This window comes from Odontesthes bonariensis, chromosome 2 (genome assembly GCF_027942865.1).
Source record: "Odontesthes bonariensis isolate fOdoBon6 chromosome 2, fOdoBon6.hap1, whole genome shotgun sequence".
Classification (NCBI taxonomy): Eukaryota; Metazoa; Chordata; class Actinopteri; order Atheriniformes; family Atherinopsidae; genus Odontesthes; species Odontesthes bonariensis.
Window position 1 is genome coordinate 31,960,190 of NC_134507.1, and position 13,038 is coordinate 31,973,227.

The 13,038-nt window shown below is 43.7% G+C and overlaps 1 protein-coding gene across 3 annotated transcripts; it reads left to right on the forward strand.

Moving 5' to 3' along the window:
* The first annotated feature begins 1,955 nt into the window (after positions 1 to 1,955).
* On the forward strand, positions 1,956 to 12,552 carry znf365 (zinc finger protein 365). Of its 3 annotated transcripts, none has more exons than XM_075485570.1 (6): positions 1,956 to 2,061; positions 5,312 to 5,946; positions 6,440 to 6,749; positions 6,821 to 6,992; positions 8,362 to 8,408; positions 10,853 to 12,552. In XM_075485570.1, exons 2-6 carry the CDS (start codon positions 5,322 to 5,324, stop codon positions 11,070 to 11,072), a joined length of 1,374 nt encoding a protein of 457 aa, XP_075341685.1. In that variant the 5' UTR covers positions 1,956 to 2,061; positions 5,312 to 5,321; the 3' UTR covers positions 11,073 to 12,552. The 3 variants fall into 3 exon arrangements, with proteins under 3 accessions (XP_075341685.1, XP_075341694.1, XP_075341704.1); XM_075485579.1 differs by having other exon boundaries at positions 5,312 to 5,805; XM_075485589.1 differs by lacking the exon at positions 8,362 to 8,408 and having other exon boundaries at positions 10,853 to 10,985.
* Positions 12,553 to 13,038: the final 486 nt, after the last annotated feature.

Here is a 13,038-nt window from a genome sequence, read left to right on the forward strand (position 1 = left end):
CTGTTGTTCACAGGCTTTTATTATTGTAGAAGTCTGTTGCTCCCAGGCTTTTATTTTGTAAAAGTCTGTTGTTCACAGGCTTTTATTATTGTAAAAGTCTGTGCCTCACAGGCTTTTATTTTGTAAAAGTCTGTTGTTCACAGGCTTTTATTATTGTAGAAGTCTGTTGCTCCCAGGCTTTTATTCTGTAAAAGTCTGTTGTTCACAGGCTTTTATTATTGTAAAAGTCTGTGCCTCACAGGCTTTTATTTTGTAAAAGTCTGCTGTGGAACCAGAAAAGAAAGTAATCGGCAGATCCACCAAACATGGAGAAGGGTACGGAACTTTTACTCGGCCATTTTCATTTTAAAGTTCTTCCAGACGGCGGAGTCGACAGAACCAAAGTCATCTGTAAACACTGCCAAGTTGAATTGTCTTCTCACCGTAGTAGTTCCAGTCTAAAATATCACTTAAAGGCAAAACACACAACTGATAGCAGCAAGTCATTCAAGGAAACAGACAGTGGAGCGAGGCTTCTACATAAAAACTACAGAAAGATGCTGATGTTAAAAGTGTGTTTGCACAACAAATGTTATGGCACTTTCATTCATATGGCAGCACATTTAAAATTAAACTAAATGCTAAAAGCTATACACTACTTTTGGATTCATTTTTGGATTCTGCGTACAAATGCGATTAATCGTGATTAATCAGGGAAATCATGTGATTAATTAGATTAAACATTTCAATCGTTGCCCAACCCTAGAAAGTAGATTATCAACTGTTGGAAACACTATTTACTGCTTCCAACATAAGAACTTGGGTAAAATGGAAATCCTAAGATAACCACAAACTACTGGGACGGTTGATAAGCAGACTAATAACAGGTGAGCAATTTACAGGAGATAGACTGTTTGCTTTATGAACCAAGGTTTTAGCTTTTATTGTCTTTTTCTCAGCTTTTTGCCTTTTTGTCTTGACAGTCAAAGTCATGTGTTTAGGAAAGATGATAGAAAAGTTGCTAAAGATGTAGAAAAATATGATAAAGTCATCGTATAATTTGACCAAAGTCTGTTTGGAACCTCAGAAAATTTCTCAACTTTTTAATTTTTTTATTTAAAGGGGATAAAATGTCACATTTAAGGCATCAGCTGGTCCTGTGTCATGAAAAAAAAAGTAAATTTAAAATCGTATAATTTGACCAAAGTCTGTCTGGAACCTCAAAAAATGTGTCAACTTGTTTTTTATTATTATTTAAAGGGGATAAAATGTCACATTTAACTCATCAGCTGGTCCTGTGTCATGAAAAAAAAAGTAAATTTAAAATCGTATAATTTGACCAAAGTCTGTCTGGAACCTCAAAAAATGTGTCAACTTGTTTTTTATTATTATTTAAAGGGGATAAAATGTCACATTTAACTCATCAGCTGGTCCTGTGTCATGAAAAAAAAAAAGTAAATTTAAAATCGTATAATTTGACCAAAGTCTGTCTGGAACCTCAAAAAATGTGTCAACTTGTTTTTTATTATTATTTAAAGGGGATAAAATGTCACATTTAACTCATCAGCTGGTCCTGTGTCATGAAAAAAAAAAAGTAAATTTAAAATCGTATAATTTGACCAAAGTCTGTCTGGAACCTCAGAAAATGTGTCAACTTGTTTTTTTATTATTATTTAAATGGGATAAAATGTCACATTTTACACATCAGCTGGTCCTGTGTCATGAAAAAAAAAGTAAATTTAAACTCGTATAATTTGACCAAAGTCTGTCTGGAACCTCAGAAAATGTGTCAACTTGTTTTTTTTATTTAAATTGGATAAAATGTATAAAAAAAAATATTTAAACATTTTTTTAATCGTTTTTTTATCGTAGAGAAAGAACAAGAACGTTAATTAACTTCCGGTTTTACTTTAACTTTGAAGGGGCTTCCCGTATGTGGATCATTGACGCATTGCTAGCTTGCCATTGGTCCTCCGTGTCTCGTGAATGAATGACATCATGCTGGCTGCTGCGAGTCCCCGACCTGACATCCTCGCGCTGTAACGGTCGTTCTGGAGGCCGGGTTAAAGTGAGCTTCACTCGGTGAGAACAACTCGTTGGAGCCGCTGTTCCTCCTCCGGAGGGACTCGCGCCGTTCGTGTGTTTGCTAGCAGCTAACGGCTGTCCGGTAGAGCAGGTAGCGCTAACGGCTAACGTGCTGTGAGGGGGTTTGACCTGTTACGCGGCTGTTTAAACGCTGAATTAAACGCAGCCTGAGGGGGAGATCAGGAGGCTCCGGGGGGGATGAAACGGGGAAATGTTCGCTTGGCTCCGTTTGTCCTCCCAGGTTGAAGCTGTTCTGGTCACCTGCTGCCTGCCAGTCTGTTCTTTTGGCTTTTAATCGTGTTGAAATGTCACCTTTTCGTTGCTAGCCGGAAACACGTTGTTTTATACAACTACATCAATTCTACGGTAAAACGCGCTTAAATGGCGCCATTAACCTGTAGTGAGTGGGACTATTACCTGATTATTTTATCTATTTACGGTATTTCAACCAACTTTTTATGGAATGTAAAATTGAAGAAATATAGAATCAAAGACGGTTCATAATTAAATATGTGTATAAATCTATTTATTCCTTATTTCTTTAGCTGTTTCCCACCATTCATTTGTTGTGCTGATGTCCAGAATATAATCCAAATACACCAAAACAGAGTTTAATTGCATGTAAATATTGCTTCTGTGTGTAATCTTTGCTTATCTCCTATATTTCCCCTGCAATATAGCACAATTTACACACATGTATAAAGCTGGACGGACCTTTACAAGCTGTTTTATGGGTGGGGTACAAACCTGTTATTTACAGAACATTTTAAATGTCCCGATCAGCTTCATTTCTTCATTTATTTCCATTAAAAGCAGGAAAAAGCTGCAGAGATTCACTGAAACATGTTCCAACATGGCAGAACCAGAGTTCGTTCAGTTCTGAGCAGCTTTAAAGTGAATATCTGCAGATGTTTCCATGGTAACAGCTGCAGAGATTCACTGAAACATATTCCAACATGAACATAAACCCAGAATCTGAGGCAGAACCAGAGTTAGTTCAGTTCTGAGCAGCTTTAAGGTGAATATCTGCTCTGAGCTCCTTTCTCCTCCAACACAGCCTGAACCCTCTCAGACGAGCTTTCTGTCCTTTCTTTAAGGAGTCTTCAGGAACAGTTCTCCAGGCTTCTTGAAGGACATCCCAAAGCTCTTCTTTGGATGTGGGCTGCCTTTTGTTGCGTTCTCTGCCAACATGATCCCACACTGCTTCAGTAATGTTGAGCTCCGGGCTCTGGGGAGGATTCATCCCTCCATCAGACCTGCTGCCACTGATTTTCAGTCCACTTCTTGTGTCCTTTGGCACAGCTCAGCCTTTTCTCCCTGTTTCCCTTCCTTAAGAACGCCTTCTTGACAGCCACCCTTCCATGGAGCCCATTTCTGATGAGGCTTGGGCCAACAGCAGATGGATCAGCTGAAGGTCCAGATGCATCTCTCAGCTCCTGTGTCAGGTCTTTGCTGGATTTTTTCCTCTTTCTTAAGGACATCACTTTCAGATCCTGTTCATCTGCTGGAGATAGTTCTTTAGGCCTGACACTTCTTCTTTTGTCCTCCACTTGTCCAGTTTCCTCAAATGTTTTAAGGACACACTGCACACCATGCTGAGATATGCCAAGTTTTCAGCTAACAGCTCTTTGGGAATCACCTTGTTGCTGCAGAAATCCTGTTTTCTGTCTGTCAGACTGTGTTATCTTTGCTGTTTTTCACACATGCAGCTAAAGAAATGGGAACAAATCTTAATTCCAGTCTAAAACCCACAAAGAGCTTCTAGATTATTCATTTCTGGTGGCATAAAACAGTTTAATCATTTCATTTATATGAATTGTTCAATAATTAGTCATTAGATTATATGTTATTTCAAAAAGTAGTAGAATTCCAAGGCACTCATCTTCTTGACGCGTTTCGGCATGAAGCCTTCGTCAGGAAGTGAACAGTTTCTTGTGTGGTAAAACTGCATTAAAAGACATCCATTCCATTAGTATTCTCAGGTGTGTGAATGGGACCAATTAGCCAATGGCAAATCACTTGTTAACAAAGGTAATCCACAAAAAAAAAAAAAAAAAAAAAGATATCAATGGTGGTCAGCAGGGGGCCTCATTCTGCAGTCTCTACAAATATAACAAAGTATTAGATAACATCAAAGAACATAAAAAATACATGCATGTGATATACATTTAAAAATAAACATTTGTGCTTACAGAAAATGACAATATTCTAAATCATCATTTAAACCCGGATATAAAGTAGCTTTTAATTTGAAGATCCAGTAGCTCTCTCGCTGGTTTAATTGTTTTAATCTATCGCCCCCTCTCATTGTTTCTTAGATTATATGTTATATTCCTTTTTTAAGCTTTAAATTGAATCTTATTTACTTTTTCTTGATGTTGAATAACATGTAATTCTTATTATTGTCTGTTTGTTTTCCTACTTTTCTTCTTTTAGACGTGATAACATTCATTATTTTTGGATTAGGATTTTTTTTAAACTGAATTTCTTATATTAATTTGACTCTTTTGTTAACTGAAAGCAGTTTTAACGTAAATGTACAAAAAAGTTGAAACTATGAAGCTGTTTTTCACACATGCAGCTAAAGAAATGGGAACAAATGATGTGTCTCTGTGACAGGCTGCTGGGAACAAAGTGCCTAAAGATCCAGTTTAAAATGGCTTCTTTGCTAAGTTGTCTGTTCCGTGTGGACACAACACTGGTTCATCCCTTGAGTTAGGAGCCTTTTTCCTGCCTGAATGGTTCATAGCTCAGAGTTAAGTGGCTTAACAAAGAAAAAAACACATTAATCTGAACTGAAAAAGGCAGAAAATATCCAAAGAAAAGCCATCGATCGAGACCACTGTAAAATATTACAGGAAAGTCTGGCTGCTTCGAAGGAAAATGTAAAGAAATGAGATCTGGATCAGGACTTCTTCTCCATCTTTTGATTTCATGACTTTAAATTTATTTACTTTATCTGTTCCATCTAATAGATTTGACTCACTTCCTTCATTTTGTTGCATAACAACGACTTTTAGTCATAATTGACCCTTTTTTTTTTTCAGTATAAAAGCATTAACTTTCCTCACTTTTGTCCTGTGGGATCATTTGAATCTTAACTAACTGAACATCAGTGTTTTAATCTTGAACTTTTCTGCAAAAAGAACAGTTTTATTACTCATGTTTAGGTCCATTTATTTTGTCCAGTTTCCTTAAATGTTTTGGACTCAGTTTCCGGCCTCATCGCGTCTCTCTGTAATTTCAGGTGCTGAGTGATGCAGCAGAAGTTGTGTTCCAGAGGTTCTGGTTCTTTCCTTCTGGAGCGTAATGGCCAGGCCTGCGGCGCCTCCTGCGACCTCCCCTTCCGCTGCCCCCGCTGCGGCGAGTGGGAGCGTTTCCGCAGCCTGGCCTCGCTCCGCGCCCACCTGGAGTACCGCCACTCATACCGCTCGCCAGATGTAACCCCCGGCGGCTTCAGCATCACCGGCCAGCTGCCCGACCAGCTGATGGCGTCCATCCCCTGGCGCGACACGAGTCTCCCGACCCGGAGGGGGCAGCAGAGCGCGGCGAGGCCGCCTCATGTGCGCTCCCTCAGCGACAGCAGGGCCGGCGGGGACCTCCACGCTTACGGCTCTGTGAGGAGGCGCACCCAGAGCGTCGGCGTGGGGACGCAGGCGGAGGAAGAGGAGGAGGAGGAAGAAGAAGAGACAGAAGATGAAGAAGAGGAGGAGGAGGATGATGAAAGACATGAGGAGGAAGGTAAAATGTCCACCAAAAAGTCAGACACAGGCCGCCACCTCCAAGCCCACCAGCACCAGCACCTCCCGTTCCTTCCTGCGGCCCCCCCCGGCCCCCCACCGGACCAGGACCCAATTCTGGACCCGGTTCTGGACCTCGTTGGTGCGTTTAAAGGGACAGTTCGCCTCTTTTGACATGAAGCTGTATGACATCCCATACTAGCAACATAATTTATGAACATTTTCTTACCTGCTGCGTCCTGTGAGCCGAGTTACGGCCTCGTTTTGGTGTTGATGAAGGTAGTCCGGCTAGTTGGCTGGGGTTTAAAAAATAAAGCGTTTTGCTTCTTAAAACAATATGCGTTCAACAGAGTAATACATTTGCATCACAAAATGGTTCTCCAGGTAAAAGTCAGACCTCACAATCGCTTGGCCCTATTTTCTCTCCCTTCGTATCACTGCCTGCTGTGCAGACCGAGCAGTCCCCTGCTTCCGAGCAGCAAACACCGTAACAGGCGTGGCTGTCAGCAGGCCAAAAGATGTCATTTCATGTCAAAAGAGGCGAGCTATCCCTTTAAGTTTACCCGTGCCGAAGTTTGTGTGACGCCGTACGGCTGCGGTTATGTCTGCGGTAACGCCTCCTTTACTCTCCCCAGAACAGGGTTCCTACTCCGGCGTGGAGACGGCGGCGGCCTCAGCCGCTGTGCGGCGGCGGCTGGCCGGCATCCTGCGGGCGGCAGACAGCACCATGCAGCGGCGGCTGGCCCAGGTGAGCACGGAGCTGGCCCAGACCGACACGGAGCTGCTGTGTGAGCGCGCCCACTCGCAGCATCTCGCCCAGGAGAGGCAGGAAGTCGCCGACAGGGAGCGGTCGCTGAGCCGGCAGGTGGACGTGGCCGTCATGGTGATCGCCACGCTGAGGGAGCAGATAAACGCCTCGGAAAACGAGCTGGAGCGGCGCGAGAGGTGAGAACACCTGCAGCTGCCTCCGCCCTGCTGGCTGGAGCTCTGACTTCAGGCGTGTTTTTCCCACTCAGGGAGGTGATCACCATCCAGAAGTTTCTGGAGGCGGCGGCGCGGCAGGAGACCAGCGGCAAGGTTCGGATCCAGCACTTCATCGAGAACCTGCTGAGGCGCATCGCTCTGGCTGAGAGGCTGGTGGAGTATTACCAGGTCAACAGCAGCCCGCCGCAGTGCAGCCACTACAAGGTAGAGCGGCACGCAGGCGCCGCGGCCGGGTTAGCTTCAGGCGAGACACGGCAGGCAAAAACAACCTCCTCCACTCCTTCAATATGTGTTCTTTCAACCTGGTATAAAGAAAACGTTGAAAACATAAATTAGAATGTTTATTTTATTACTCTTTGTTTACTCGCGGCAGCGCGTTTCGCCCGAATTTACCAAAAAGTTAGCATTCCAACACGCCATACCGAGCTTCGTCTATTTACTGAAGTTCGTCATGACCGGTATCGTTGGAAAGCTCCGAGGCTGTGTTCGAAACCGCATACTACATGCTACATACTACATACTGCATACTGCACACTACACACTGCATATTTCCATACTACATACTCATCGATCAGACAGCATGCAGAGCGTTTACCCACAATGCATTTCGCTCATGCCCGAGCCGAAATCAGCCGGCCTGAAGCTGATTTCGCTTAAGCTCTAAACTCTGTAAACTTACTTTTAATTAAGTATGTGCACGTTTATCGTTTATATCCTGCATTTGTTTGAGCACGTACTCAGAAAATCATGCTACACGTTCACAAGCTGCAATATGAAAGTGACCTGTAGGGGGCAGTGTAGAGACAAATTTAACCGGATGGAGTGTAAAAATTCTGGGAAGTTGTGCTCGAAACTGCATACTTCCATACTACATACTGCATACTACACACTGCATACTACATACTGCACACTGATCGATCAGACCGTATGCAGAGCGTTTACCCACAATGCATTTTGCTCCTGCCCGAGCCGAAATCAGCCGGCCTGAAGCTGATTTCCCTTAAGCTCTAAACTCTGTAAACTTTAGCAACATTTGAAACATTTTCAGGCGAGAAAGTAGTCGTTTAGATCCCCAACGTGTTGAAAACCTGACAAAACACCGGCTATTTATCTTGTTCCCACGAATTTGGTGCTACTAAAGCTAGCCGCAGTGAGCAACGCACTTCCGGTTATTTTCACAAAATAAAATACCCGTTGCCTTTTATCATAGGGAAAGCCATTACGATACAATTGGTGCTTTTGTTTTGAGCACAGGAAGACATATTTTGCATGTCTTTATCCTGTTTTCATCATTATTTTGCAGATTTTGGCCTTTTGGTGGTTATTTAGCATCTCTAACGTGGTTTTCTGTAATTTCAGAAAAATTTCTTTTTAATTATAAATGTGTCCTTTTTGTACTCTTTGTGCTTATTTTGCATGTATTTGTCCTGTTGTCATCATTATTTTTTCCAGATTTTGGCCTTTTTATGGTTATTTTCTTTCTCTTTCTGGTTGTTTTGTGCATTAAGTGCTGTAAATAATGTACATTCCTGTTTCCTCGATGTAAACCTTTTCCTTCGTCTGTCCTCATCAGCACCAGCAGCAAACCCATAACGGCCATCAAAGAATGACAAAAAGCAGGTGAGTAACATCTTGGTCTTTAGCAGAAAATAAACGTTTAGAACTGAGCAGATTTTCACCCTAAATGAGGTCGTTTACTGTAATGAAGCCTCAGAGGAACCTCCTGTTTGTCTGAATCGGAGCGGCTGCTCCATCTTTCAGGAGGACTCTGGGATCGTCCCTCAGGTTGTCGCCATGTTTAATTGATGCAACACTTTTTCCACTTGTCCCCACAGAGGGATTACAGTACTCTGTGAGCAGCAGATGTTTTTCTGTTCAGAGGAGCTGGATCTTCAGGGGTTGGACTCAATAATGTTTAACACCACATTGAATAACAGTTTTATTATCAGATGATCTTTTTTATTTTATTTATTTTATTTCCTTTATTTGACAGGGACAATACAATCAGACATAGTTACAAATCAAAGCTTGTAGCTGATGTGATGCATACAGAGTATAGCAACAACTGCTAATTTACAACTCGACTGATGAGTCGGTGCTCCTCTGGCAGCTCCTCAGAGATGTTACCTGCTGGTGACATCACTGCTCTGCTCTATGTGCCAGTTTTCAGTATTTCAGCTGTGAATCACGCTCAGCTGCAAGCATCCGTCTGTTATCGTCCACTTGTCCAAGATCGGATCCTGGAGGCATTAGGTCCAGGAGGGGAAACCCAGCCCCCCTCCAGCTCCTCCTGGGGGATCCCGAGGTGTTCCCAGGTCAGATGGGATGTATAATCCCTCCAGTGAGTTCTGGTTCTGACCCGGGGCCTCCTCCCAGGAGGCATCCTAACCAGATGAACCACCTCAGCTGACTCCTTTCTATGTGGAGGAGCAGCGGCTCAACTCTGAGCTCCTCCTCCCGGATGGTGGAGCTCCTCCCCCCTGGATGGTGGAGCTCCTCCCCCTATCTCTCAGGCTGAGCCCCTCCCCCCTCTGAAGGCCGCTCGTATCCACGACCTCCTTCTTTGGGTCTCTACACAGATCTGTGCCCACAGCAGAGGGTTGGAGCAAAGCTGGAGCAGCAACCTGAAAGCTGCTCCTTCCGGCCCCCAGGCGCTCTGTGGCCCCCCCAGGTGTCGTGCTTCTCAGGATCCTTCCTGAATGGTCATCGCTCTTCCTCCAAACATCTGAAACACGTTTCCTTTAGCTGCCGTCACATGACTGTCCGACACACTTCCTGCAGCAGTCATGACTCGGAATGTCTGACTGATAACCGACTGTCTGTCTGCACCTCAGATTCAGATTTTCTTTGTTTTAACTCTGCTCTGTTGGTGAGTTCAGGAGTTCTGATGTTAGAGTTTAAAGTAGAAACACAGTCTGTGTTCGAAACCGCAAACTTCTCCTACTACTCCTACTAACTTTTTGAGTTAGTATGCGAGTTTGAGTAAGCGAGAAGTTCCCGGATGCATACTAGATTCTCCGAAATGTTGGGTATGCATCATGAGGTTACTACTCATACTCAAACTACCCAAGATGCAACGTAACGTGACGTCGCCGATCGTCATTTCCTGTCAAAACGGCAGTTTCAAGCTAGCTACAACGAGGGTAGGTTCACTTCCTGTTTTCAAAACAAAAGCACCAATTGTATCGTAATGGCTTTCCCTATGATAAAAGGCAACGGGTATTTTATTTTGTGAAAATAACCGGAAGTGCGTTGCTCACTGCGGCTAGCTTTAGTAGCGCCGAATTTGTGGGAACAAAATTGTAAATAGCTGGTATTTTGTCAGGTTTTCAACACGTTGGGGATCTAAACGACTACTTTCTCTCCTGAAAATGTTTCAAATGTTGCTAAAGTTTACAGAGTTTAGAGCTTAAGCGAAATCAGCTTCAGGCCGGCTGATTTCGGCTCGGGCAGGAGCGAAATGCATTGTGGGTAAAAGCTCTGCATACTGTCTGATCGATCAGTGTGCAGTATGTAGTATGCAGTGTGTAGTATGCAGTATGTAGTATGGAAGTATGCAGTTTCGAGCACAACTTCCCAGAATTTTTACACTCCATCCGGTTAAATTTGTCTCTACACTGCCCCTTACAGGTCACTTTCATATTGCAGCTTGTGAACGTGTAGCATGATTTTCTGAGTACGTGCTCAAACAAATGCAGGATATACACGATAAACGTGCACATACTTAATTAAAAGTAAGTATATTAACGGCCTTAGTAGGGATGGCAAATTAAAAAATAAAAGATCGCAAAATTAGATTAAATTAATATAACTTTTTAATATGTCGATCTCCGTAATCAGCACGCAACATTTTCTGTCGATTCCATCTGCGGTTTGGAACACATTCACAGTCTGACAGACTTCTAGCGGCTCTGGTCTCTCCTGTAGATGGCGGCGGTGTTCCGGGTCGCCTGTGCGGTGGCCACCGGTCGCCTCCCCGGGATCATAAACGCACTGACCTGGTGGCCACCGGTCACCTCCCCGGGATTATAAACGCACTGACCACCTTCTCCTGACGTTTCCAGGTCGGCGGGAGGCCAGCTGTTCTCGTCCGGCCTCCCTGACAGCAGAACGCAGACGTCCTCCCAGTTCGGCGGCCGTCCTCTGTTCTCCAGAGCGGGCGGCGACCGCGAGAGGGAGCGCCGGGAGCGCCTGGCGCAGTCGTCCAGGCTGTTCTGTCGCCCCGAGCACAGAGACGATATCTGGAACCACCAGCGCCGCCGGTCCGCCGGCTATGAGGCCTAGAACTGTAGAGAAACCGCAGAGAGGAGGAGGCGGCGGCGGCGCTGCACGCTCGGTCACATCAGGGATCCAAACATCAACTCATGAAGACGATTCAAAGCAATACGCTCTGCTCAGCCTGAGCAGGAGAGGACTGAGCTGTCTGAGCTTTGCTTCCATCAACGGTTGGTGTTACTCATGTGTTTACACATTCAGACATTTTGATAAGAGATAAGAAGCAGGAGCAGGTTAGCCTGAACAATAGTTCCTCACAGTCACTGTTAACCGGGTTTAGGAGCAGAAAGCAATAAGAAATATTGCCGCACAAGCTTAATGAGTCTTTCATTTATCAAAGGTCCAACCTTCACACTCCGGCCCGGCTGCCCAGAACCTTTGGATCTGCTGTGTCCGCAGCTCCGTCTGTGCTTTCAAACAGTTACTGTCCCGTTGCACACGGCTGAACTCACCTTTATGGGGTAACCCTGCCAGAGCTTTTACTTTGAAAGGATCTCGGTTAGCGTCCTCAGGTCCAAAAAACGAACGCCTCGGGAGAAGGTTGAGACAAAGAAGTAGTGAATCGGTGTGAAAAGGCAGCACAAAGAGCATTTAGTCCCATTAAAAACTCAGTTTAACATTTCTTTCTCATGTTTTATCTAGGACTGGGGAACGATTCAAATGTTTAATCTAATTAATCACATGATTTCCCTGATTAATCGCATTTGTACGCAAAATCCAAAAATGAATCCAAAAGTAGCGTTTAGCATTTAGTTTTATTTGAAATGTGCTGCCATATGAATGAAAGTGCCATAACATTTGTTGTGCAAACACACTTTTAACATCAGCATCTTTCTGTAGTTTTTATGTAGAAGCCTCGCTCCACTGTCTGTTTCCTTGAATGACTTGCTGCTATCAGTTGTGTGTTTTGCCTTTAAGTGATATTTTAGACTGGAACTACTACGGTGAGAAGACTATTCAACTCGGCTGTAAATGCAGGAGTTTTTTTTTTTTTTTTTTTTTTTTTTTTTTTTTTTTTACATTTATTTTGAAATACGTGCTTTTATGTTGAAACAAGTAAAACAGGAAGTAGCGCACCTGTAGCGGTGATGTTATCTGCTAGTTTATCTTTATTTTATTCCTCCATGATTCGTGGTGTTTGCTGTAACTGTGTGAATGTGATGCAGAGGAGAAGTGGAAGTTAAAGAATCCTAGTTCTGACTGTGCAGATTGCCTCTGGGGAATGACGTTGGTTGAGAAGCAGCTAAAGTGGCCAGTGTTACTTTGATTATTTATTGGTACCAGCCACATTGCTAATAATGCTATTTCTTTAATGATTACAACAACTAATGTTTCCTTTTACTTTGTTTACTTGAACATTTAGTTCTACGGTGTTGATGTGGCGTTAATAAACATCTGTGAAAAGAACCGGAGTCTCGCATCCAATCAGTGGGCGGCATATAAAAACAGCCGAGTAAAAGTAAAAGTACCCTTCTCCATGTTTGGTGGATCCGCCGATTTTTTTTTTTTTTTTTTTCTGGTTCCACAGCAGACAACAACAGACTTTTACAAAATAAAAGCCTGTGAGCAACAGACTTTTACAATAATAAAATAAATAATAATAAAACCTGCGTTAATGTGCGTTAAAATGTTTATTGGCGTTATCGGCGCGAGTTAACGCGATAATAACAAGTTAACTCGCCCAGCCCTAGTTTTATTTGATAGAATCAGCTGAAATGCAAAGTTTGCTTCTTGCGGTCGAGGACAAACGTGAGAAACTAACTTGGCGGACTGTAAAGGAGCGTGTTGGGTGGTACCAGCGTTGCATTCAGGCTCTAACTGGGTTTGTAAAGCACAGAGAGGAGCTGGATGACACCAGACCAGGATTCAGGATTCGGGCTTCAGGCTTCAGGCTTCCTCCCACAGTCGCCTCAGCGTGGAGGGGAAGTGGAGACGTGTTGAGGTCCCGCCTCCCTTTCCAGCTCAAATTAAGCAG